At 43.1% G+C, this 27,871-nt stretch overlaps 1 protein-coding gene across 1 annotated transcript; it reads right to left on the reverse strand.

Annotated features, from left to right (window-relative positions):
• Positions 1 to 1,865: 1,865 nt before the first annotated feature.
• On the reverse strand, positions 1,866 to 27,785 carry xpo4 (exportin 4). The gene is made up of 24 exons (XM_086052259.1): positions 27,679 to 27,785; positions 26,294 to 26,399; positions 25,932 to 26,073; positions 25,713 to 25,851; positions 25,513 to 25,629; positions 24,306 to 24,459; positions 18,137 to 18,249; positions 11,132 to 11,289; positions 8,962 to 9,136; positions 7,962 to 8,138; positions 7,734 to 7,876; positions 7,229 to 7,374; positions 6,819 to 6,996; positions 6,533 to 6,692; positions 5,421 to 5,590; positions 5,174 to 5,348; positions 4,287 to 4,493; positions 4,080 to 4,166; positions 3,831 to 4,011; positions 3,582 to 3,703; positions 3,352 to 3,482; positions 3,042 to 3,159; positions 2,867 to 2,959; positions 1,866 to 2,596 (listed from the first exon to the last, which is right to left on the reverse strand). Exons 1-24 carry the CDS (start codon positions 27,742 to 27,744, stop codon positions 2,399 to 2,401), a joined length of 3,456 nt encoding a protein of 1,151 aa, XP_085908385.1. The 5' UTR covers positions 27,745 to 27,785; the 3' UTR covers positions 1,866 to 2,398.
• Between the last annotated feature and the right edge of the window lie 86 nt (positions 27,786 to 27,871).

Below are 27,871 nucleotides of genomic sequence, written 5' to 3' on the forward strand. Positions count from 1 at the left end.
AGGTTGAATATTTAAAATTGCATGTTTATTTATGTACTGAATCGGGATGCTGACCATCTCTGCAAAAATCAGCAACATCCTAAAAAAGATCATTCAATTCTACCCCTGAACTTTAATTGAAAAATATAATCAACATTTGGTTAAGTTTTCCTGAATAACTGACTTAAGTCATTTTTTTCGGAAGGTGACGAGGGAACGTGCACATGAAGAAAGAGACCCGAAGACTTATTACAATACAACTTTATGTACACTTTTAATGTGGTCAACACACACAGGCAGAGTGGTAAAGTATCTTTGCTTCCTTTCCTGGGGGATGTTTTGATTTAGAAAAATACTACTCCAAACCCAGCCCGTGGCCTTTCTATTGACCAAACAGTTTCTTTTTCTTGATCTAAATCCAAGAACAAACCTTCAACCCCCCCACCCCCCCTGCTGGCGTATAAAAACATTTCAGTCTCGGTGTGTCGTGTGGTTCCTCAAACAGAACAAAAATGAAAAAGGCCTGCAGGCGGACGCCAGCATGCGCATGCTTTTGCATTCTTGGTGCTCAACAAAAACAGCACACCTGAATGCAACCGGGCGGCCTTTGTTGTCATGGCAACACATGATGCAACACACACACACACACACTTTCCTACACACAAGGCACTCTGGGGAGATTTGGAGCAGTTTGTGCATGCATATATACACGCACGCAGGCACGCACACATATATACATATATAATGTACATATATATGTATATACAAATATATGTAGCTATATCATGACTGTCCTGTGAAAAACATGTCCAATTTTGTAGTTTAATTTAAAAAAATAAAAATGGACGTGTTTTTCACAGGACAGCGACGATATACATTTATGTATGTGTATATATTAGTGTTGTCAACCGAACCAAATTTTCAAACTAATTTATCGCAAAATCTTCCATAATTGATCGCAATTAATCGTATTTTTCAAGTAGGATATTTACTTGAGTAAAATCTTGGAATTAATATGGAAAAAAAATTAAAGTATAATTTGAATCAAAGACTGTTCTTTGAATACGATTATTTTCCTGTAAAATACAACTGTTGAACAATACACCAAAGACATACAACTAATATGGTACTGTATTTGAATTTGGCTTTGCAAAGTGTGCAAATTATTTTGGATTTCTCCAATGAGCTGTCAAGAAACTTTTTAAAGTAAAACTACGTAAAAGTCAGTCTTTGCGACAGTGACTCTCCTCAAAGTTTGGCAGCAAAGTGAGCAGAGGCCAGCTGCCACAGAAGGTAAATAAAACGGAGTTAACTGAGTTAATTTTATTTAATGCGTTATAAAATTTAAATTAATTTCCATAGTTAATACTTTAACAGCCCTAATACACATGTATACACACATATATATAAATACATATATACATACATCTATACATATATATACATATGTATATATATATACACATACATACATATATATATACATACATATACACACATATATATATATATACATACATATATACACACATATACATACACATACATACATCTACACACACACACATATATACAGTACATACATATATACACACACACACACATACATATATATATATACATATATATATACATATATACATATATATATACATATATACATATATATATACATACATACATATATACATACATACATATATACATACATACATATATACATATATACATATATATATACATACATATATATACATATATATATATATATATATATATACATATATATATACATATATATATACATATATATATACATATATATATACATATATATATATACATATATATATACATATATATATATATATATATATATACATATATATATATATATATATATATATATATAGTTACACATTCATGTGTGTATATGCATGTGTGTAATACAGTATGTGTGCATCCATATGTGTGTGGATTTATGCACGTGTAAGCATAATACAGTCCGCGTGTGTACACATGCACAGTACATATGTGCATGAGTGCATGTGTGTACATTCCCTAAACACAATGGTCCTCCAACAACTTCAAAGGCATTGAAAACCTTCACACTTGGGGGAAAAATGATATTAAAAATCTTTCTCACTTTTCAAATAACACTGTATAGATGAAATGTCTGAATGTGTGTGTGCGTGTGTGTGGAAGGGGGGGGGGGGGACGTAGTTGTACTCCAGGAACTTTGCCTGGGCGTTTGTTGCGCGTTGCTTCCAAGCCCGTGTCAATCTGTCTGCACTGCAGTTCAGCGGGTCGCCGTGATGAGCGTCCTTCCCATGTACCCATAGTGTATTGCGGGCCTGGCCTGGCGCGAAAAGGCATGGCGTGCGTGCGTGCGTGCGTGCGTGCGTTGGTGGGCCGCTGGCTATTTGACGCAGAGAAGGCCGCCCACGTTGGCCACAAAGTCGTCGAGGCTCTTGAGGAAGGCCATCTTCTGTTTGCGCTCCATGGCCGGCGGCGTGCTGCTGGCCGTCAGCGTGTTGAAGGCGGCCACCAGGCGGCCGTAGATGACCGCGTCGCGCTGCGACGACAGCAACGACTCCACCAGATCCGAGTACTCCGCCTGCGGCGCCACAGCACGACAACTTCATGGCACTGCACCACGCTGGACTCGACACACGCTTAGATTGTACCGCAATAGGCTGTCTTATTTGGTTTTCAGTTTCATTTTCAAACTGAAGCAAATGATGTCACGAGCAATAACACAAGTATCATGATACCCGGTTAAATTGGCTAATATTACAGTATTATATTTCGATAATATCAAAATACGCAGCCGATGGTAAACAGTCGACTGTATCGTGATCATTTGCCCACAACATTGATAACTGACCTGGTGCAAACAGACTAGCGTGTAAAGCGCTTCACCCGCCGCCACCGTCATCTCCGTGTTATGTTTCTGCAGCACCAACATGTCAAACACCAGCTGCAACGTACACCGCACGTTAACAAACAGCACGGGCACATGGCGTGTGTGTGTGTGTGTGTGTGTTTGGGCGCGGGTGTACCTTGAGGAAGTGTCGCGTGGCCATGAAAAGGGGTGTGTCCTTCTCCTGGTTTTTGGCGCACTGCTCGGCCAATGGCGACAAAGCTTCCAAACACAGCTGACTGATCTCCGAACCCATGCTAAAGACTGGCGTTAAGGATGTCCACGTGAAGACAGAAACGCCACACCGCAAATAAATGCTGTGTACAGTGTGTCAGTTATGGCAAAAGCCGTTTTCTAATATATATATCGTATGCGTTGGTAATGCCGGAAGGTCAAATACAACCACTTTCTCCCGTCGCGACCGACGTGCCGACACGTAAAGAGGATACGAGGTCATCCCGAGCTCCAGCGAAAACATGAGACTCTTGAAGAGATCCTCGGGCAGCTGCGGGATCTTCTCGGGAAAGATCTCGCAGATGAAGGTGATGAGCTTGTAGTACTGGTTGCACAGAGACGGGAACTGCGCAGCAGCAAAACGCAAAGACGTCAGCCAAGACGTTTTCCCACAGCGGGAAGACCAGTGAGCCCCCGCCCCCAAAACAACAAAAACAAATCAAACCTTGAGAAGGTCCTGCGACATGAGGGGAAGAACGATGTTGACGCCGTACAGGACCACGTCTGCGGCAGACACCGGACGACTGGACGCCGGGGTGCCCTGGTCTTGGCTACGGAACACCTCGTCTGGAACAAAGACACGCGGGCGGACGGCTATCAACAAAAGCAATTTCAGCAGCAAAGACCGCGACAACGGACACACACAGCCATTTTTGCTTATTCGTTTCCGGTAAAACATAACGCGTGGTGCAACCTGTGTCGCTGAAGTCAATGAACTCTTTGGACAGCAGGTTGGTGAGCAGCTCCATGATGAGCAGCAGGTCTTGGTACTGGTCCTCCTCGGCGGCCGCGTCGCTTCGCTTCCTGCTCTGGTTGTTCTTGGAGTAGACCTGCAGCAGCGTCAGGCACGCCTCGTACAGCTTCATCGACTTGTTCTGCACGCAAGCGACTTTGGCTCATTCCCAGTCGGCGTGTCGGATTACCACTTGCGCCGGTTACCAACCTCTCCCAGGTAGCAGATCTGCTTGTGAGCCACCTCCACAAAGACCTCGATGATGAGGTTGATGGTCTCCGGCGTGTTGCTGTACACCTGAGAGCGGCACGCATGGAATAAATGAGAGGGGCTGAAAGATCGGCGGGGGGGGGTGGGGGGGGGGGGGGTGGCGATTGGGGGGTGGGGGTCCCGCCCGTCGCCCGTCGCCGCCCTGACCTCCATGAGCCCAATGCAGCTGGACAGGAAGTCCATGAGGAAGGAGAAGAGCGAGGCCACGTTGTCGATCTGCGTGGCCTCGGCGATGCCGCACAGGGCCTCCAGCGTGGCCACGATCTCCCGCTTGACCGCCTCCTCCTGGCTGATCTGAGCAAAGTTCTCCTGGTTGATGAGGTTGAGGAAGCGCTGCTGCAGCGGGTGCAGCACCTGAAAGCAAACGCAGGCCAATCGCGTTACACTCCATTGGAAAGCGGCAACACCAGACGCATTTAAGAAAGAAAATACCATATCAAATGTTACAGGTAGGAAGTCAACAAAAAAAAAAGAAAATGGAAAAGTCCACATTAAATTTGAAACAAATACAATTGATAAAAAATAACAAACCACATCTACGTTTTAAAGTAAATAATCACAAGAACAAGTTTGTCTTTCTGTTAAAAAAAAAATACAGTATGCAAAAGAGAAAGAAAATCTATGATGAAGATATTTAAGAAAAATGAATAGAAATAAAATAATCCATAAAAATAAAAGCTACAAAAGAAAGAAAAGAAAACCAACAAATCTGATGAAGTAAAATCTAGAATCAAAAAATGCATAAAGGTTCAAAATTTAAAATAACCAAGTAGAATTTTCTTCTGTATCAACTTAACAAAGCAAATTAAAAAGTCAAAATCATGAAAATTACAATGTTAAAAAAAAACTACAAATTAAAAACTACTTTTGATCAAATAAAATAAAAAAGACCGGAAGTTTTACAATTACAATATAACAATTTTAAAACTAAATAATTAAAATTATGATAACACAAATATAACAAAAATACAAATATAAAACATGGAAAAATAAAAATAATGTAACAAAAAAAAAAAAAAAAGACATCAAAATACCTCAGCCCAGTACTGCTGCTTGGTGTCCGAATCCATTTGAGCGAAGCCCCCCAGCACCAGAGCCTTCATGAGGGTCCTCTGCACCGAGCTGGACAGCAAGTGCAGCGGCGGACTGCGGCCGGCGAACTGCTTGGCCAGGTTCCACCAGCTCTCGCACTGCACCACCATGTTGGCCCTGCGCGGAAGGAGGGGCAATCATGACTCCGCCCCCTCATCGAGGTACTCGCCGGGCCAGGCCTGGCCTCACCTCTCCCTGCGCTCCACCAGCGTCACCAGCAGTTCCACCGTGTCGTTGGCCAGCTCGGCCTCCGAGCTCCACACCGACAGGTTGGTGATGACTTTCTCCAGCAGGTAGCCCACCATCCACTGCGCGCCCTCCGTGTCCGAGCCAAACGCCGTGCTGAAGGCCACGCTGACCTGAGGAGAGCGGGCGGAGGGACGAAACAAGGAGTTGCTCACTGGTGTAAAATCATTACGTCAGTACAGGCGACGATAAGCCTGTAGTGGTGCCTCGAGATAAGAGTGACAACTTGAGAGTTTTCGGACAAACGCGCAGGCTGATCTTTTGGCTTCGATTTGTGAGATGGGATCAAGTATTTTGAAAAAAAAAATCAAATTGTGATTTTTTTTGCCCCCCTAAAATTGTGATTTCAAATGCAATTTTTTTCAATGTGCTCTTCACATGTATTCAAAAAAAAAAAATCATGAATCAATCTGTATTACAATAAACAATATCAAAGTTATTAATGTTAGTAATAAATGTTTTGTTGTCATAGGTTAGGCTTGGGCTAAAATAAAGGCAAATAAACCATGAATTCATATGAAAGACATCAAAGATCATTCATCTTATTTTAATTACAGTTGACTTGCTAAACACGTTAAAATCATTTAACACTGTCACAAAATTCTACCGAACAAATGTGGCATAAACATACACTACGGAAAAACTGTTGCGTCCCAAAAAAAACAAAAAAAAAACAAAACAACAAAAAACGCCTAAAAAAGACAGACTGACTGCTACTTGGGTCTATTTGACCCAACTGTGGGTTGTTTTGATACAAAATGAAGCATTTTTTTTAAAAACTGCATTCGACTACTTTGGACATTGCGACATCGATTTGAATTTGATTAATTGTTTAGCCCCGCTCCACCTGCACAGACTCAAGACACCTTAAACCAGATGCTGCAAAAAAGCCACAGGACAAAGATGAGACGACACTTTCTGACAATGCGCAGCACATTTGGATTCAGAATGCTTTGATTAGTCTTAAGAATTCATTGCATCCTGCACACATTCAAGTTACCCAAACATTCCCCGGGCCCTACACAGATGTACATGCGGTCATTTGGGGGAGTCACCTGCTGGTAGAGCTTCTCATCCATGAGCAGGTAAGTCTTGGCCCAGCGTCGCAGGAACCAAACGATGTCTTTGCCCATCTGAGGACTCAATAGCTGCGTCAAACTGGCTCTGCTGGCCCTGGATTCCACCTCGGACGTCCTCAGCACGGCCGACAGCAACCTCACACACGCAAATGCATTTTTAAAGTCGACTATACGGAAAAGAATGGGAATCAACCCCCCTCGCTTCCTCGATCAAAGCTATTCTGATTCCGAAGACGATAAGAGCAGGACTCGGTCGGGCTACCTGATGACCGGGTCGGTGCGGTCGAAGCCCGGGATGGACGAGGCCCTCTCCCCCGGCGAACCCAGAATCTGCAGCGTGGTGTTCATGTCCACTTCCGTCGAGCGCTTGACCGAGAACTCCATCACCTCCGAGGGGATCAGCGGCGTCTCGCCCTGGGGGTCGTCCGCCAGGAGATACCCTGAACGTCGCAAGCAATGCATTCATAAAAAGGAGGGCTGCAACAAAGCGGAAACTATGGAGGATAACGCCGCAGCATTCAGAGATAAGCACCGAGTAAGCTAAAGTTAGCATGCGTGTTTATTTTTGTAGTTTCAAGCCACGAGTCCTCACGTCACCATGACGCAGCAATTTTATCGGTGAGGAGACTAAGCAGAGATGGAGACTAAGCTCGTGTCGGGGTTCGCGCCGACCTGAGACCAGGACGAGCCAGTGGATGTCCTCGTAGAGGTCGTCCAGCACTTTGCGGTCCACCGACGTCAGGTCCGATGAGGACATCAGATGCTGCTGAGTCCTCTGGAGCTGACCGTGGAGTCGAGTCACGCGGTCCTCCAGGAGGCTGCCAGTAACAACACGACAAACGTCACCCTCAACTTCAACACTTTTTAAAGAGGAGGAAGAGAGAGGGACGGGCAGCAGCAGCAAAAAAAAAAAAAAAAAAAAAAAAAAAAAAAAGGAATGGGTACATCCTCCACAGCACAAGCCCGCCAAAACAGCACTGTGAAATCACTCCGTCAGCCCCTCTCCCATTGAATGTGCGTTCTGACATCATTAAATACACTTTCATTGATAAACATATGCAAATCCACTGAAGATGCTAACTAACATGGACATATTAACGTTAACCATGTATCTTTTTAAGTCACTTAGAATAAAAAGAAGGTTGAGACTTGACAAGTGCGCGCTGAGTGCTTTTACCTCGTGAGGAGGGGGATGCAGTGGTCCGAAGCCACCCGGCCCAACGTCCCAATGCTGGACAGCTGGTCCGAGAACAGCTCTCTGTCATCTTCTTGCAGCTCATTGATCTCCTCGTCGTCGTTGGACGACACGCCGTTCACCGACTGAGGAAAGGGAAGCGGAGGGGGGGGGGGGGCGCTTAGGACGAGGGTTTATCAGGTGATTCAAGCCTCCGGGACGGAATCCGACCAGGTTGCGGGTGCCCTCGGGTGCGGCCAGGTGACACTGGATGTAGGCGTTGAAGACCTGCACGGCGGGTTGGATGAAACAGCCGCGGGGGAAGTGCTCCTCGTCCTGCACCAGCGTCAGCCACGACTCCAGCAGCCTGTCGTAGGCCTCCATGTACACCATGTCGTCCTTGTCCAGCTGTCAAGACACCAACGCTGGTCTTGAATGATGGCCAACGTTACGACGTGAGGAAGGAACACAACTACAAGTCCGTTTACATGAGGTTTGGTCAAGCTCTAACCTGCTGGTGAAGCTGCGTTATTAGCGGGTTTGCCTTTTAAGGCCAAATTTTCGGCACCATGCTCCGCCCACACGCACGGCTAAAATGCTAATGTTCGGCAACTGAACTTTGCCCATTTGTTTTGTATACAAGGTTAGAATTAGGTACTTATCGCACAACAACAAAAAAATCTAGATGTAGTTTTTTTTTGTATGAAAAGACCCTCAAAATGACCCATTAGAGGTCCGCTTCAAAGCAGAAGGGCAGACTTGCTGTGCCTTTTCAAGTATAGCTTCTTTTTTTTTTGTGGGTCTGCTAATGATAGCAATGCCTACCAAATTTCATCTTGCCAGGTAAAACAGGCTCCATGGGCTGATTTTTTTTTTTTTTTAAATTAGGAGTAGTTTGTGTTCAAAGTGAAATTGGCCAGAATTAAACCTAAAATAAAGGCTTTGAGCCAACATGGCAGGCCTCCTATGTTTCGGGCATGGCTTCTCAAGACTTATTTTGTGGCTCTACTCAAGATTGACAAGTCTAATAAATTTCATGTCACTAAAAGAAAAAGGCTCCAGGGGCTGAATTAAAAAAAAATATATATATAGTAATTTGTGTTTCAAGCCTCCCTGAAACAGGCCCAAATTACATCTAAAATGGCAGTTTTTCGACATGTCTCCTTGAAACTTTTTTTTACGGTGAAACTTTCTCCAGGGCTGTATTTTCCAAAACGCAGCAGTTACTCACCACTTCCTCCAGGGCGGCGCTGCGTCCGAAGGAGCAGGTGAGCAGCGTGAGGCAGTTGATGAAGGAAGTGAAGAGCTCGCTGGGCAGCGCTGTCAACACACTCCTGGGGAACATGGTGATCAGGTTGAAAATGATATTTGAGATGCCCACCGCCTCGGAGTCTTCGATCTCGATGCTGGAAAAGAAAGAAAGAAAAAAAAACAAAGATTAAACCCGACAGTAGTTATTTCCATAGTTTCCCGTGGGTAAAAAAATGTGTCATGAATACAATATTCCTTAGGGATTGAACAATCTGTCAAGGTGCTCTCAAAAGGCTGCCAATAAAAAGGGAACTCTGCTTTGAAAGCTGACAGTGACTGAAGTCAGAGCTAAAGTGAATAATATTTTTTTTTCTAAATACAGTATACACATTTAATAAACGTTATGATTAAGAGCATATGTTAAAAATTAAACCAGTTAAAAAAAAAAAAAAAAAATGTTAAATGCTAAATTATTTTTTTTTTAAAAAGGCTTACTATTTAGAGTCAATATAATCAAGCCTTTTAAAAAGACAAAATATGAGAGAAATGTTACTATAAAGAGCTAGATTAAATACAAAATGTAAAAAAAGAAATAAAAATACAAAAACAAAGAAATGTTACTCTAAAGCTCTCATTTAACTTATTCACTGCCATTGACGAACTGATTAGTCTTTTCACAGGCCAGCCATTCAATCCCAGGAACTTATTTATATTTTTTTCACATTTTTTCAAACAGTGAATGAGTTAAGATCCCACCACTGTGTATATAAATGGGCATCGGCCATTGAAAATTGGGAATAAAAAGGCATTTTTGTGATGCCGTTATGCCAAAAAAGGCGTATCCCAAATAGATGGGTGTAAATAATCAGATTTATTTGCACTGCCGGTCCTGCTGGTCCTGGCTTCTCTTTACACTTGGGGTATGTCTGTGATGCTAACTTCCTTTTTTACACTTTTAATACAGACCATTAATATTGCTACCACTTGTTCGAAGTCCCTTTTTTAGCCACCCGCAGCTACACAATGCTAAGCTTTGTCCTCGTCACCTTGACTAAAAGGCACATGGAAACGTGCCAGGCCGCCTTAGAATGGCCGATTAAAACTATAAATAAGCAGTGAGTCAACACAATGCAGTGGATTGGCGTGTGAGCCCAACTACCCCCACGCCCCTTTCAAACGTCGCCGTGGGGGGAAACTGCGTGAAAGTGGGACCACCGCGCGGCTGTGGAAAATTGCCGCGGGTCGCGTCATCCTCAAGCTCGAGTCTGAGGAGCAATTTTGGTGGACGTTTGGGGCTTAAATGGAAAGCTGACCCTGGTTTGGCCTCAGCCTGCAGTGGAAAACATTTTTAAATTAAAACAGGGGGAAAAAAAAGAAAAGAAAAAAAAAAAAAGCTACATTAAAAATACAAGTGCAAAAATAGAAAAAAAAAGGAATGCTGCTAAGAGCTAAATTAAGATACACATTTCAAAACACCCAAAAAAAGCTACTTTTTATGTGTCACTCTTGTATTTTTTTCGTACTTTGACAATGAACAGCCTACAACTAGACTTTCCTGCTCCACTAGAAAGCGACATTCAGGGTCACACATGGTGTGGAGAAAAAAGGGCTCAAGTGTGAGCAGAAGTGCTCAATCAGCGCCAATCAGCCGTCCAGCAACGCTATGCGTGTTTTTCCGATGAGGCAACTGGAAAAAGAAAAAAAAAAAAAAGCTCCGAGAATAGGTGATTGCAGATGGCCACGTGAGAGAGTGTGGAAGTGGAAGTGGGATGAAAGGGGTCCGCCAGAAATCTACACGGCAGCGGGAGACCATTGAACATTCAGCTGATAAAGACGAGTCACACACCATCATGTGACACTCTGAAGAAGGCGATAGTTTCGGCCTAAACATGTCAGGTAAATCATAACCAAAAAAAATAACCTGTTATACAAAAAGTATTCCACACACAACTCTAAACAAGCCACTTGCTTTTACCTTTGAGTCACAGTCAAATTTGATGGCAGATGGATGGATGGTTAAACTTAACTGCGTATTATTTTTTTTCAGAAATGAACCACAAAAGGAGAGCACTTGTTAGGTAGCGTCGCGTTTGGGGCTCATGATTCCGTTAGTGTTCGTTAACGATAAAAAAAAAAACCTTGCTACTGACCCGTTGATCATGCTGAGCAGGCCCTCTACCAGGTGGGCCAGGTAGGAGATCTGGGCGCTCTCGTCCGGGAAGACGGGCCCGTGCATGGAGGCCAGCTGGGCCAGACACTGCAGAGAGTCCTGGGCCATGTCCGAGTCCTCGCGGATCTTCCTATGAACCTGCATAAAAAAAAATTTTTTTTAAATGAATACAATTAAAGAACACATGAGCTAATGCTAAGATTTAAAAATGAACATGACAAATGGTATTCATTCAACATAGGTTGAAAATAAAAGAAGTGAACGGTACAAAAGTTCCATTCAGGGTTAATAGGTGTCAAAAGTGAGTGAGTTTCCAGCCCAAGCACGACTAGTCTAGAAGTAAACCATTACAAATGTAGACTGCTCAAGTCTATGTGTCAAACGTCCTGCCTCATCCTCTGATGACTCTAAGCAAATAACCCCCAAACACACGCACACACAGTGTACACACTCAGAAACGTCCACCATTATCCTACATCGGAAGCAGACTCGCTCATTAATTGGGCAGCGCGACACTCTTACTGCATGCTTTGAATCCTTAACTGAATTTGTTTATGCAGACTTTGACCAGATACAGTATTGGCCATGAAACACACCAATGTGCAATAGTGACATTGTTTTAGTAGTGAGGCATGATGCTGCATGCTTTGAATAGCAGAAATGCCATTTTCAGTGTTTTTCTTTTTTTACTATGAGGAACAAATGACCATTTTATAGTGCACCTTTGCCATTTTAAGCTAATTTAAGCATTTTCAAAACTAAATGGTGTGAAACATCGCTGCATGTTTGGAATGGGGGAAAAAGTTGTTTGTTTTTAACGCTTATCAATAGGACTTTTTAGTTGCTAGGAGTATTTTACTTGCTAGGAGTGTTTTGAGTGGCTTTGCCCTTCTAAGAGGAACAGAGATGGAAATTATGTGGCAAATTTGAACAATGTTTATAAAACGCAGCCAACACATTATGGGGTATTATCTGTTTTAGGTGAGTGAGTATTCAATCTAAGCACTACTGGAAGTATTCCTTCCTAAATCATCATTATCTAACATCAATAACGACACATTTATTTCAATAGCGAGGCCCGTTTATAAGACAGAGTGGGGACTTCGGGGATAATGGGCATGCATATAGACATTCTATCTTTTTACAAGAACCCTATGATCCAACAACAATAGCAACATGTTTATAATATTAGCAGTGAGCCACATTGCTGCATGCTTTGAATAGGGAATATTGTCTTTTCAATGGGACTTTTTTTGGGGGGCTCTAGGAACAAAAGTGTCGTTTATTGTTCGCTTTGCCATTTCAGGCTAATTTAAGGAACGCTCTTTTTCAACACTAAAAGGTATGAAACGTTGCTTCATGCTTTGAAGTGGAAAATACAGCATTTTCATTTGTTTTGAATGAGACTTTTTGTTGCTAGAAACAAATGTGGCATCTTGTGACGCATGGGCAGTTCAAGCTAAATTAACAAAAATCGGCGACATTTGACAAAATAAATCTGGCAAACGCAACCTGTATTCATTCAACACAGCCAGCATGGATTGAAAAAAAAAAATGAAGTGAGTTGCACAAAATGTCCATTAAGGGTTAATACTTGTTCAAAAGTGAGTTTTCAGTCCAAGCGCATGCTCAAGCACAAGTGTAAAACTTCCTGCCTCACCCTCAGATGACATTAGGCGCTTAACCCCGCTCTCTCTCTCTCTCTTTCTCACCCAGACACAAACAACAGCCACTGAGGTCTTTAAAGCCCACAGGCAGCCTCAATCAAACCCAGAGTGAAAAAACATCCCGATGAGATCTCGCTCATGGCCACCTCAGCAACATGTGTTTCCACTGAGGCTACGCAGCGCACATCTGGACCTCCGCCACCTCCCGAGCCTTAATGTCCATTCTGCCGGCGCATGGCTCCAACTTCCCGTGTTCCCTTTACCGCTAAGATGCTAACGCGGCGTAGCAGCTGTAGCGCCACACTCCTACCGCTGCTGCTTCCACGACGTGAAGTCATCGGCTGGAGGGAGGCGGGAGGGAGGCAGGGAGGGAGGGTACAAGGCAGCTGCGCTAGCGAATGATGTGTGTCATACCGCTCATGTCTGACTATTGTTAGCGCGTATACGTGTGTATGTGTGTGTGTGTGTGTGTGTGTGAGAGAGCGAGCGAGAGAGAGCGATAACTTCACAAGGAAGCTAACAATGGTATTAATACACACTAATTAATCAATGAACCACAAAGCCCTGCAAGGGCTGTTTGCGTTGTCGTCAAGGTAACAAATTCCGTGTTAAAGCTGCGTTCGCGGACTGTAGGAAATCCCCCTTAATCTTGAGGCGATGATTTATTGACTACACAGGCGACCATGTCATGTTTCAACATGATTAACAGTCATACGAGGAGAAGCGTGAAAAGCTTCCGCAGCAATCGCCGTCATCCCGGAAAGCTCAAAGAGACAAACGGAGTGGAAGCTAACAACAAAGACAAATGACCACAAAGTGGACAGGTCCCGAAAATGGTCAATTCGAAACAAAATGGCAGACTTACTGTGCAATTTGAGGTATGGCTTTTTGAAACTATTTTGTGGGTCTACCCATGATGGACATGTCTTATAAGTTCAATGTTGCTTAGTGAAAGTGGCAGTGGAAAGTTTCAATGAACCCAATTCTATTATTGCAATTGCAATTTTTGCCTTCAATGTCAGCTTAAAGAAAAATGATAGACTTTGTGTGTCTTTTCAAACATGGCTTCTTGAGAATTGTTTTTGGTGATAGACATGCCGACCAACTTTCATGTTGCTTATTGAAAATGGGTTCAGGGGATACATTTTCAAAATAATCCAATTAAACAAATACCTTAAAATTGCATGTCAGCTTCATAGCAAAACATTAGACTTCTGCATCTTTTCCCGCATGGCTTCTTGAGACTTTTTTTGTGGGCCCACCCATCATAGACATTCCTAATCATTTTCATGTTGCTAAGTGAAACTGGCTTCAGGGCAGAATTTACAAAAAGATTCCGAGCCAGTTTTCGGGGGTTGCGGGTGTTTGATATAAACAACATTTGATACCACAAAAAAATGAGGACGGCTTTTACGATAGGGATAACAAAAGTGAGGCTGGTGGTAAAGGAGGAGAGAGTGGAGATGAGGATGCTATTTATAGAAGGAGACAAAGCCTGGCTGGTGTGTGTTCCCCCTGAGGCTCATCTTTCCCATCGTTTGTCTCGCATCAACACTTTGCTCGCCGCCTATTGTCTTTCCATCGCAACACATGCTGACTGACACACTCGTGTTTGACCTTGGAAGCTGTGTGGGTACGCGGAAGAAGGGCTTTAAATGTACTCTAGGTCTGCATTAGGGAAAAGGACTGATTAATTGATATTAGAGCCAATCAATCTGCAGCCCCCGCAGCCAGTTTCACTTAGCAACATGACATTTGGGTAGGCATGCCTGTAATGATTAGACCCACAAAAATGCCCCAAGGCACATGCCTGAAAAGGAGCAGGAGGCCATTTGGCTTTGAAGCAGATGTTTCCAGATGTACTTCTGAAAGTGAAAAAATGAAATTGAATGTGTTTGGGAAGTCAGTTCCTCCAAGCCAGTTTCACTTAGCAACATGACATTTGGTAGGCTTGTCTATAATGTGTAGACATTAAAAAAAAATAAAAAAATCCAGAAGCCATACGTGATAAGGTACAAGAAGTCAGCCATTTTGCTTTCAATCAGTTATTTCAAGCAGAAATTTTAACAGTAAGAATGAAATAGGACTCTAGAAAATTCAGCACACAAAGCCATTTTCACTTAGCAACATGAAATTTGACAGCTATGTATATTATGACCTGCAAAAAAGTCTCACAAAGAAGCCTGAAAAGAGACAGGAAGTTGACTATTTTCTTCCCGAATGAGCCGTTTTGGGTTGTTTTTCTGTGCGATTGCTACCAAATTTGACCAAGTTGGAAGAGAAGGATAGGCAAAGGTAAATTGCAAAACATGCATGAAGCCATGCATTAACAGGCAGGAAGTCTTTTTGTGGCATTTTGTCCAATTCCAGGGAGTCCTTCAAAGATGAACTACTTTTGGTGGTCAAACTGCATCCAAATTTGATGTGGCCTCAGACATGTGACTGGATGTTGGTGACACACGCTTTCTTTAGAGTGTTCCGCCATGCAAATGGTCAATTATAACGATAAATTGATAATTGATTGGCGACTGTGTACACAAACAACAGCTCGGAGACATCCATCCATTTTCTGGAGTGAAACTACCGAACCTCAAGAGACACAAACATTGCCGAGGGGGTGTGCATGGGAAAGTCACATGGTGTTTAATGAGCCAAAAAGGGGCACCACTGAGACTCAAAATGTATTTTGGGAAATTACACCGCATCCTCTGGTGTGGTTTATGTTTTTTCTTCCCTTCTCTGGCCAAACTTCTCGTCGACCCCCTCCAAAAAGCCTAAAGCCTTAAAAGTTCATGTGATTTTCTGCTCGCATTGCCACATTTTGCAATACCACGGTAAAACGGAGCGCTGCAGCAACGTGGAGACTGTGGAGGAGGATAGTGGGTAAGCTAAAGTAAGCGAGTGGATACATGTTTAGAACGTTTATCTAAATTATGACGTCAAGGCTGAAACTTTATTCAAGTGGAGACTGCGGGCTGCGAGAAACCAGGAGGTGCGCGGCAAAGTGGAGACTGTCAAGTAATAAATTGAAGCACTCAGGTCAAAGGCGGAGCAAGAGGGGAAAGTAACGCTAGCATGTTTGTTGTTTTTTGTTTGATTTCCAGCTTTGTGCAGCGAGAAAAGTGTAGACTGCGGACTAAGCTAACTTCAACATGTGTGGCGAATTATTCTTCTTTTTGGTCATTTTTCTTGACACATATCCAAAAATATTGCTGCAGGGAAGCAATTTTACCCAAGAAGAGACTAAGGGCGGGAAGAAAACAGCTGGAGCAAAGCGGGGACTGGATTCGTCCATTTTTTTTGTCATTTCTAGTCACGCATCGTCAAATGTTGTGACGACGCAGCAATTTTATCTGCAAAAAGACTGAAAGCGTCAAGAAAACGAGCGCTGTAGCAAAGTGGAGACTATGTGGACGCTGAGACGTAGCAACAGCGTTAGCAAGCATGACTTTTTTGGTCATTTCTAGCCTTGTATACTCCAATGTCGCGAGCATGCAGAAATTTTGCTCCAGGAGGAGACTGAGGGGGGCGAGAAAACAGGAGCGCCACAGCAGAACAGAGACTGTGGAGTAGGCTAACATCATGGGGGTGTACCTTTTTGTCATTTCCAGTTGCGTATCCTCCAATGAAAAAAATGAATCCAAGAAGAGGCTGAGTGCGGCACGAAAACCGCAGCAAAATTGAGACTGCAGAGATAGTGCTCAGGTGATCAGCGTGACTGTTAACAGTGGCTCCTAATGTTGGCGCCGATCTCTAATCCTGAACCTGAAATGAGGCCCCACTTGTGTGTTTTGTGTCTCAACACCCCTCAAAACACACACACACACACACACACACACACACCTGCTGCCTGTGTGTATGCGAGAGACAACAGCGGAGTCCATTAAATTAAAGTAACAAACAACATTGAGACGCTGCACACGCCAACGTTGACAGTCTCCCAGGGGTCGACATGACACCCCCCCCACACACACAGGCACACTCACAGTTGGACAGCTGAGGACATCTACATCAACAACATTCGGAGCTACTAGAAATACCAGAGCAGCAGACGAGTCCGAAACCCGACACAGGTTAGCACAATTTAGCATTGCTAGCATTCTGGACCTTCAGGGTTTTTGGGTTGATTAGCATCATAAATTGTTAGCCCGCTCATTTTCGGGTCTGGCCAAGCAGTGGTATTACACTTCTTTAAAGGTTCTTTATAGACGCCACCTTCCAAAATAAGACAGGCCTGCCGGTATGGGCAAAAGAAATCAAGTGACGGCATCGTATCCAAGGAAAGAGAAAGCAGCGGGCAATGATGTGAGTGCAAAAAAGTAAACGAGGGTTGCCTGCCTTTTGCCACGGCCCGTTTAGGCAGAAAACGAGTCGGGTCTGAATCAGTTCACCCGAACTGGACCTTAACGTCAAATCAATTCAATTTCACATGACTGACAATACTGCTGAAAATAGAATTTCTACTGCATGCTATTTAGGCAGCAACGTAGTCAGGTCTGAATCAATCCACCTAATCTGGTTGTGATGAATGATCAGCCCCATCTAATTTAAAAAGATTTACAATATTGTTGAAAAACAAGCCTGCTGAATCATAAAACCACAATGAATTCCTACCGCAACCGGGTAGGCGGCAATATCTTTGGTTCTTAAGAACAACAATTCAATCAAATGTCACATTATTGACAATAAAGTTGAAAAAAAAAAAACATGCTCATTTCTAGCACAACTTGGTTAGGCAGCAGCCTAGTTGGGTCTGGATAAGTCCACTTAACCTAATTGCTATGAACATCAGATCAATTAAAACTTTTCAAAATTGACAATAATGATGAAACACAACCCAACGAAGCTAGTAGAAGCTCACGCTTTCAATTTCTACCACAGCCTGCTTAGGCAGCAAACAAGTTGGGTCTGAAAAAACGTGTCCTCTGATGACAGCCGATAAAAAACAACCACCCGTAAATACTGTCACAGATAACTCCACAAGCAAGGAGAACCCAAGTCTTTCCGCTTCTACCACAGCCCATTTAGGCAGTAAACGTTGACAGTTGTGACCATAAAAACACAAAATACTGTAACAGATAACTTTCCTTGCGAGTTGGAACAGTACGCCGACCATTTCTACTGCAGCTCATTTTGGCATATAGCTATAACACGTCAGCAACAGCTGGCAGCAAATTTCAAACGTGCGTCAAAACCTTCGAGACACCTTGTCATGCATTTGCATGAGGAAGCGTGCGCAAATGTTTGTTTTGGCAGCAGACGAGGGCGGAATAAAGATGACGAAGAGGAGGAAGAGGAAGCGGAAGTGATGTACTCACAGTGAAGAAGAGGTCCATGACTCTGGTGTCCAGCAGCGCCTCCCTCCAGGTCTCGGTGGGCTTGAGCGTGACGTTCTGCGCCGCCTCGAACATGGCGATGTAGTGGCGCCCCAGTGAGCCGCTGCCCGTTAAGGCCAACAGCAGCATAGCGTGGTGCGGTGTGAACGCTTCCTCTTTCAACTCCACCCGACCCCTCCTCTGCCTCCTCGGGAGACGAGCCCGGCGCAAATGTGCAGAAAGGATCGGCCTCCAGACTTCTTCAACACCGGGACACGCCCCCCACCCTCACTCCTCAGCCAATCTGCTCGCACCCTGCATGCTTCTTCTGCTCTTATTGATTTTCTTGCTTTTGCCATAAACTGCAGATTCTTAAGCAGACTACAAAATGTAAACAGGGAACATTATTGTAAAGCGGTTCAAAATATTTAACAACAGAAGAATCTGGGAATATTTTTTGGGCCCTCCTTGTGTAAATTAATCAGTCTTGATGGAAGTTTGAGCATAAACAGCACAAAAAAAAATGTTTAAATGTCGCAAATTAAATACATACTGTACTTCTTTTAAAAAAAAGCTAAGAAATATGTTTTTTTTAAAATATATACATAATTTTATACTATATTATGTACATATAATATATAAAGTCTTAAAAGTTACTCAAACCAAATTTTAAGGTGGATGCCCGATTGAGTGTAAATAGCCTGAGCCAAAATTAAAATCCTTTTCATTTTTGCACCCCAAAATTTAAATACATTAATTAATAATAAAATAAAATATATAAACTATTCTAATCAATATATTCGGATAATGGATGGATGGCTAGCTTTTAAAAAGAAAATTGGCAAGTTTAACCCAAACATAAGTTGATGGAAGACTGATCATACATTTGATATATAATTTAAATGCAAAGCTTACCTAACATGTCTTACTTATATCGAATTAAAAAAGTGTTGTATTAAAATGACAGTGCCACAATGGCAACTCTTAAAATGTTTAACATATTTGAATACAAAAACAATCAAATGAATCTTTAAATAACCATATTAAAAATCATACTACGCATATAAACATGTTTTGAACATTTTTGAAGCAAAGATGAAAGTCACAGTTGCTCCAAATAAAAATAAAGTGTCAATCTCCTGTCAATCAAAGTGTCTGTCGTGCTTCCAAGCCATTTTGCCAGCCGTCGTCCATGTTGAGATTCCGCGCGCATCGCTTGACAAACTAGCGAGCGGAGGAATGCGTCATCAAAGCTGAGCGGCGGTCGGCAGAGGGCGGCCGGGTCGCCGGCGCATTCCAGCCGCCGCCGCCCACGCCCCGCGCCGCACCGCACGCCGCAATGCACTTTGGGCCCACGGGTTGGCACCTGTCAAACGCAGAGCGCGGGGGTAAAAATAGCCGCGGTGGAGGCGGAGGACCTCGCAGTGAACTTTGGCGAGGAGGGACGGAATGAGGGCGATGGAAAGAAGCGCCGTCCAGGAGAAGACACAAGAATGCTATTTGTTTCAGGCTAGTCCCCTGGGAGGTAGCGCAGTGGCAACAAGATTCAAGAAGGCCTCAGGAGAGCTCAGGAATGATAAGTACATCATGAAGACCGACATGTTGAATGAAATTGACTCCACAATTTTTCCGGCTTTGGAGGTAGTTTTAAAGCTTTACTAGAGGGGAGACACCCCCATCTTCTACGCGACCTCTAAAAGCCGGCATTTTCCTGTGATGTCGTTCTGTATAACAGCACTGACAAAGAATTGGGGGCGGGGGGTGAAGTCAACCCAGCAATTTTCCGGCACAGCTCAGGTGATATTCCGCCTTGGCTGCGTTCTTTGGAGAGGGCACGAGGGGGGGACATTTTTTGGGTGTTTTGGTCAACACTTAAATTATTTGTCAAGACACCCCTCCCAATTTCATTTCCCACTGGTTATATTGCGCCTTTTCCCCAAATTACTTTCTTCATTCTTTTGACTAGCTTAAAGGTCCTTGCGCTACCTGTTGTTTTGATATACACTTGACAGACTGTTTTCAAATTTGTTTTCATGTGGACTTTTGATTTTGAGGGAAATTCCGCAGTAGGGAAAAAATACTCTTTTAAAAATAACCCACGTACGTGTGGACATAGGCCCAAACACATTCCTTGTGAGCGTGTGTGTGTGTGCTGGGAGGATAAGCATCACTTTAAATGAAGCTACCACATACTTTTTTAACAAAGTACACAAAATGGAGTGTGTGTGTGTGTGTGTGTGTGCGCACTTCTGTGTGTGTCGCGCATGTTTGCCGGATGACGAATGCGCGCGAGGGGAGTGACGAGGACATGTGGCGGCGCTTTGCTGGCTTCTTAAAAGGCATCACCTGCTGCTGTTTCGGGCCCGCAGGCTCCTAATAGCGGCAGCGCCGCCTCACTTTTACACACAAGTACACACACGCACAAACTTAAAATGCAGGTCAACAAGTGGAGAGGTCCAAATTCACACACGCCATTAACATGTTACGAGGTCCTTCACACGTAAGCACAACTACATTAACAGCACCGTGAACTTTTCAGCTCAGGTCCACACAACCCTGTACGTTTTATTTATTCATTTTTTTACCCTTTGGATTATTTCTAGTCATCGTTACAATTTATATTGTGCGTTATATTGTCTGTATAAGGTGGAAACTGGCAAAATTACTATCTACTAAACACATGTAGAATTGTATGTCTCCTGTTGAGTAAGTGGTTGTATATGGGGGGGCGGGGTTATTTCTCCCACGTTGTGTTAATTTCTATTGTTCGGGGTGGCGGTTATCATGAATAACTGTCAGAAGGAGCGATTGCATTAAGAAAAATGTGCGTTTCTTTCTTGGCACTATTCCACCCTTGTCTTCGTGTAACCACGGCGACCGAACGAGCCCCAAATAAACAAGCGCTAACATTTAGCAAGGCGCTAACGGCCCCGAGACACTCTATACGTGTTGAATATGATAAAGGAGCTAAACGGCGAGCAGCTGGACTTCTTCATTGTGTCCTCATTGCCTCTGCAAATAGCCAACAAACAGATTAGCCGGCTAATCTCCACACGGCCTTGCTGCGTGTGTGCGGCTAACGGATTAGCGAGCTTCTACTGTATCCTCTATTCATTACGCTTGATCCCGGCGGCCGCCTCGCCGTCGCGCGGCGCTATGCTAAGGCGCGTGCTGGGGTTTAAGGGACGCATCCCGCCCTAAATCCCGCCATGTGGAATAACACCGGCACCCGTCTCCCGTTGTCGTCGGCTCCCCTAAAGCTTTGTCTCCAATCATGCAGCTGTCAGCGGGGGACGAAGGACAATGTCTTGACAGGAGCGCTAGAATTACCGTATTAACAGCGCTCAACGTATTCAGATGGGGATTTATTTTTAAAAATGACCTTTTTGTGACTGTGGATTATTTCTTGTTGTTCTGTTCATTTGTATTGTGAAAGGTGGCTGTTATTAGAGTAAGTGGTCAGGATCAAATTAATTACAGGCCTGAGCGTGTCGCTGACTTTTTTTTTCTTTCTGTAAAACTGGATTATAATTGTGCCTCGAGATACGCAGATACGTGGCAAAAACTTTAATCTTAGACATTCTGTTTCATTATGTCATTACTATATGTTTGTATGAAGAACAATGTTATAAAACTCAATTTTTCTTTTTAAAAAGGGAGTCAACCCAAACATATTTGTTTCAAGAATATGTTCTATGCAAGTCCACTAGTTGAAACAAGGCATTCTGATAAATATTGCCTTTGTGGAATAAGAGTTAATCCACTCGTTTTTAGCCATCTCGGGGGGGCGGCCATTTTGTCACTGAAAATGACGTCACAACTACTCAGGGCTCAGGTAACGACCAATCATGGCTGACATGTTTTCTGAAGCTGAGCCGTGATTGGTCGTTACCTGAGCCCTGAGTAGTTGTGACGTCATTTTCAGTCGACAGAAATGACAAAATGGCCGCCCCCGGAGATGGCTAAAAACGGGTGAATTTTGCTGCTTAACTCTTATCCAACAAACGCAATATTCATCAGAATGCTGTGTTTCAACTAGTGGGCCTACTGGGAAATATTCTTGAAAAAAATATGTTTTGGTTGATTTCCTCTTTAGGCTTTCTGTCCATGCTCATAGAAAGGGCATCCTCTCTTTGTTTGGACTAATGGAAATGAAGATTCTCCAGTGATGACCCCTGCAACCTCCAAGGCTAACACTAATGACAATAGCGGCTACGAGAATAGCTCCCCGTGAGGCCCGATTGGTGGGGGTCCCTGCTCAACACTCGAGGGGGCTTCACTACCTGGTAAATCTGAGGGATCCAAAGTGGGAGCGTCACGCTTTAATACCAAACAAGCGTGCATTCCTGTCTGCTACAAAGCAGATGGCGGGCCGACAGATTGCAAATATGCGGGCCGCGTGGCACAGGGACGGGGCGGCGGCCAGATCTGTCACCTGACCGCCTTATTAGAAGCCCCGAGTCAAGCCCGGTGGCGAGTGACGCGGTGTGGCGCAGACGCGTGGGGGGGGGGGGGGGGACACGCGACACCCGCCTTGAGCTGAAGCGATCCCGCTTCAGGGAGCGTGGACGGACATGCCGACCGATTGAAGAGCCCCCCTCGCCCGCCCGGTGGAGCATCTGAGCATCTACTGCTGTTTGAAAGACGGCGGCTGTCAGCAATTACGCCGGAAGCCCCTTGACGCTCCTAGATGCACAGGCGGCGACACTCATCGGCGTCTTCAGCTCTGAGAAAATGTTCACTTACAACAACAGCAATGAAAGGATCTCGAGGCTTTCTAGTCGGGCCTGACCGCTATAAAATTTTATGGCCGATTACGATATGTGTCAGAGTAAAATTCCTTCACATTTCCTGAAAATTTCGTAACAATAAAAGAATCACAGGCAGAACATTTGACTGTTTTACAATACTTTGTCCATTAAGAGTTGTGTTTAAACTTCACAACAATGAGGAAAACTATTTATGGTTACGTGGATCATTTCTCTATGGACTTTTTTTTTTTTTGGACGGTGGATTACTTCTAACTTAAGTGTGCCTCTCATGTGCAAGGTGGCGATTAGGTGAGAGTTATAACTATTCAGCCATACGACTGATCGCATTGCAGTAACTATGATTGGGTACCCATGCGTGCTGAGGACTTTTTTTTTTTTTTTAGCTTTGTGGATTATGAGTAACTATAATATGTTTCAACTGTTGCCTAAACAAACATGACTGCGGATGCAAACACACATGCGGATGACTTTCAAAGTTTGTCTTTAAGAAGACACACGCAAATGCGCGCCACGCATACCGAGGGGAGTCTGGAAAAAGGGGGGCAGGGTCTAAGGAATGATGTGCGCACACACACACACACACACACGTTTGTGGACACTTCTTTGAAAGTGATCCAGATCCCCTCAGATGCCGGGCTGGTTAGGATTTAGGATTTGTGCTCTCAACATGAAGCCAGCTGCACAGACAACACATGATATTGCATGGTAAAGATGGACTACAAAGTCACCTACATGTGTATATTACTGGCCAGCACGCACACAGACACGCGCACACACACCCACACACACACACGCAGCACACACACACATGAAACATATAGAAAAGCAAAGTTTGTAAACAGTATTCCCTTCATCAGTTACGTAGATATTGAGATGTATTGGAGATAGTTTGAGAAAAGTTAATGTTTTTATTTTGATTTTTTTTATGTAATTGATTTTTATCCAAAACCAATATAAATAATAATTAGTTTCAATAAAATCTAAACCAATAAAAACGATTATTTTTTTAAAAATTTATTAAGATTACCAGTACTTTTCATTATTGTGTGTTTTCAACCCAAACACATCAAATCAATTTTAGGTATTTTTTAATAACATTCTAATTGGCAACTTTTATTTTTTTAAAAATTGCTTCTTTTTCATTAGTTGACTTTATAAACAATGTAACTGTAAAAATGTTTCTTTTTATCCAGAACCACCAATAAAAAAACATTTTTTAATTTTTTTTTTTTTTATATAGATTATGGCACGAGGATATTCCATACCACGATATACTCTTATGGTTTTCTGCCCCTTGGAAGACCACCTTGACACGAGTCCCATCCTGATACTTTGCCTAACTCGACTACTGTGGCCCAACTGGTGACCTTCAAAAGCCAGCGATGTGAAGGAAAGGATATGATTGGGGGGCAAGAAGTTCCAGCTGAGCACCTGATTGGCCAAGGCCAGGTAGCGCTGAAAGACGCACGACATCTGAGCGCTGAGGTTCTCCCGCCGGCTGAACTCCTGCAGGACCTCCATGGTCATTGCGAAGATCTGACGAAGACCGTCCTCCTGAAACAAAACCACAGCAGTCATCTAGACTTTACAAACCCAAGTATGCCGTAGAGAAGGAGTGCAGTTGCTCCACTTGGTGGCTACATTTGTAAATTGCAATCAGACATGCGTTACATTGAAAGGGATTCGTTTTCAAACAGTTCTTTTCAACACAGAAAATGTATTCATGAATACTTAGTTTAATTCATGACTTTGTAAAAATATAAACACTTTTTGGGGGGGGGCGTATATTTGGATACATACTGCATCTGGATATATAAATATATTTTGGTATAATTACATTTTAAATCAACACTTATAAAATATACTACAGCAATTTATTTTGTGGTAATTATTTCTATCAATCAAATAATCACATAAAAATATTTGTTATTATTTTTATAAATTGTTTTTAGCATTTTTTAAAGACTAGATATTTTTAACCAAGATATACAACTGCATATTTATATGTATTTTTGTATTTAATTTTATCTTATGAATAAAACAATTAATTACCCAAAATGCAGCCTTTTTTCTTGATTTTTTTAAATATATTTTTTGTTATAAAAATTTAATTCACATTTGTCTTTAGTAAATTTATTTTGGTTCATTTCTATCCAAAACATAAAACAAAATATTTAGCATTCATTTTTTTTAAATGTAAAAAATATTTGACGTAACACATGTTTTAATTTGATTATAAAAATCAGCTAAATTATTGAAGTTCTTTTTGTTTCTGAGTACCACATCACACAAAGAACACGGTTAGTTGTTGGTTTTCAGACATAAAAACAAAAGAAGAAATCAATTTTACTTTTGATCCACAACGCCCAGAAATTATATTTTCTTGTTAGAAATACAACAATAAAAATAAATAAAACGTGTTTTCTGTCCAAAATGCAACGATTTTGTTTTTTTGCTGTTTTTTTTTTTTTAATTACAAATTTGTTTGTTAATTACATAATTGTATTTGTCTGACTGCTGTACAGCAGCAATTTGTTTCTGCTGCAGTTGTTTTTTTACTGTAAATAAAGTTGTTTTGCTCATTTTAAATGAAGGCGAGGCGCACACCTGAAAGAGACGTTTGCAGCTTCCATGGAACTCCATGCTCAGCCCGATGCTGCTGGTCTTGCTGGAGCTGGAGAACTCGCTGAGCAGCGCCGTCAGGATGGAACACGCCAGCGTTTGCTGCGCAGTACAGTCAAACGTTCATGTTGTGCTGCCACCTACTGGCCAACGGCTTGGCTGCACTGCTTGTGCGTGTGTGTTACCACGTTGGGGTTCCCGCTGCCGATGAGCTGTCCCACCTCCAGGAAGATACCTTTGCAGCTCACAGATTTGTCCAGGGTGCCACGCTTGACGATGACGGCCACCGCCAGCAGCATCTGCTCGCGCACGTACTTTTGCAAGCTACAACGGCAAAACGGTAAGTTTTCATTTGGCTTTCACTCTTCAGAAAAACAGCAACTTCAGTTCCAGCGTGTCCTTACTTAGGTCTGTGCAGCACGTATGTGAGCAGGAAGGCTCGGAGGGACTCGATGCTGCTCTTCTCCAGCAGGATCCACTCCCTCACCACCGCCTCCATGATGGCGGTGGCGGCCTGGAAAAGCACGTAGTCCACCTTGCTGCTCTCTGAAACGGCAGCAGCACACTCCGACTAGGTTGCTTCTCATCACACACTAACAACATGCAGGACAAACACTCACCAAAGTGTGCACTATTGTAAAAATATCGGGAAAAATACAGATGGGGAAAAATATTTTTTTTAAACAAAAAAAAAAACAACTTTAAAAACAAAAGCAAAAAAAATACACCTTTTGATACCCAAGTTGGCATTAAGCCGATATCTCACCTAAGATGTGTTTACAAATGGCGAAGGGCGACTTGGACTTCCTGAAGGAGAGGAAGACGTGCTCGGCGTGTTGGCGCTGCTCTGTGCTCACCATGGAAGGCGGTGCCTGAAAAACCAAGAAAAACAAATTTACTGTCTCAAATGACAAGAAGAAAAGTCAAAAGGTTACTGAAATATGAAAATAAAACTAATATTTAACGAGGGGAAAAAAAGGCACCACTTTGACAGACATCCCTCAAAATTCTCACATATACAAACGCAACATCCTAAGACCGCCAATATTTTTCAGTTTTTCTCTATTATATCAAGTTTTTGAGCTATAGGATCCCCATTTCCTTAAAAAATATGAAATAAATGTCTTTGTATGTAAATAAAACACAAAGCTGGAATACAGACAAGCTTTGAAAATTACAAAAACAGCATACAAACAAAACAGAACCTAGGACGGTGTGCTCATGGTTACAATAAGAGACATTCTCTTAATCCCTACTATGCTAGTTTTCTGTTTGCTATTGATAGTACTGACCCATTGGGAGTTGCACACACCTCTCACCGCACTGTCTCGAATTAGGACAGCACAAACAAGTTGCCACGCAGCTCTACATGAGTCCAATCGTTATCAGTTCTTGTCACTACAGTCTCCCTACAGATAATCAGTGGAATTTTGCTTATTTGATAAATCGCAGCGAATATACTTGAGGTGCTAGAAGAAAAAAAACTAACTGCAATTTTTACAGATTAATTCAAAAAATATATAATGCATAAAATCACATTTTCTTTCAGTTAAAGGATTCACGACTGGGTTTGGAAGCTAAATTGGGGGAGCTACTTGTTTTGGGTCTGTCGGCAGAGTTTGTGAATCCAACTTGGGGAAGATTCTGGGCACCACACAGGCTAGTTTTGGGATGCTCCATGGAATACTGGGAAGTGGGAAGCTAACTGGCTATCTTGGTATAGCTCCAGAAAACTAAGGGGAGCTGCTGCACGGTTAACCCCGGAATTAAGTGACTTTACTTGGCTTGGGAAGCGACTTCACTCTTCGGTCTAAGGGGGGGAGGAAGCATGCTCTTTTTGGCAGCTAGGAAGCAACTTGGACACTTGAGGGGGTACCCACACGAAAAGGTGGAAGTTTCTTGACCAGCCGGGTATAGCTAGGCGGTTCTTAAAGTGAACAGAGGCCAAATATCGAGGCCAATAATCCTGGATGGGAAAAGAAAAGAGAAGCAGCAGCAGCCTGGCCACGCACCGCCGCCGCTCCCGCTCAGGTACAAAGTCTCGCCAAGAAAAAGCGTCAACAGCGAACCCTAGAGAGACTCGCCTCGTCTCAGCGCATTCGGCTTAAGATAGCGTCTCGTCGGACGCGAGAAGGGCTTGTCACGTCTCACCATTAAAACTTTGGCAGCGCTTTCCAGCTGTGTGATGACTTCTGCTGCACCGAGCGCCGCCATCATGGATGCCGGGCCCTCGAAGATGACGCAATCGTGCAAGGTATTGTGGGTAATACACTTCAACCACTGACAAAAAATCTATACAGTACAGTACTGTATATATTTTTGAAATGATTAAAAAAAGATAAAA

Source organism: Filicampus tigris, chromosome 14 (assembly GCF_054856515.1).
Source record: "Filicampus tigris isolate MCC_2025a chromosome 14, RoL_Ftig_1.0, whole genome shotgun sequence".
In the NCBI taxonomy this organism is placed as follows: Eukaryota; Metazoa; Chordata; class Actinopteri; order Syngnathiformes; family Syngnathidae; genus Filicampus; species Filicampus tigris.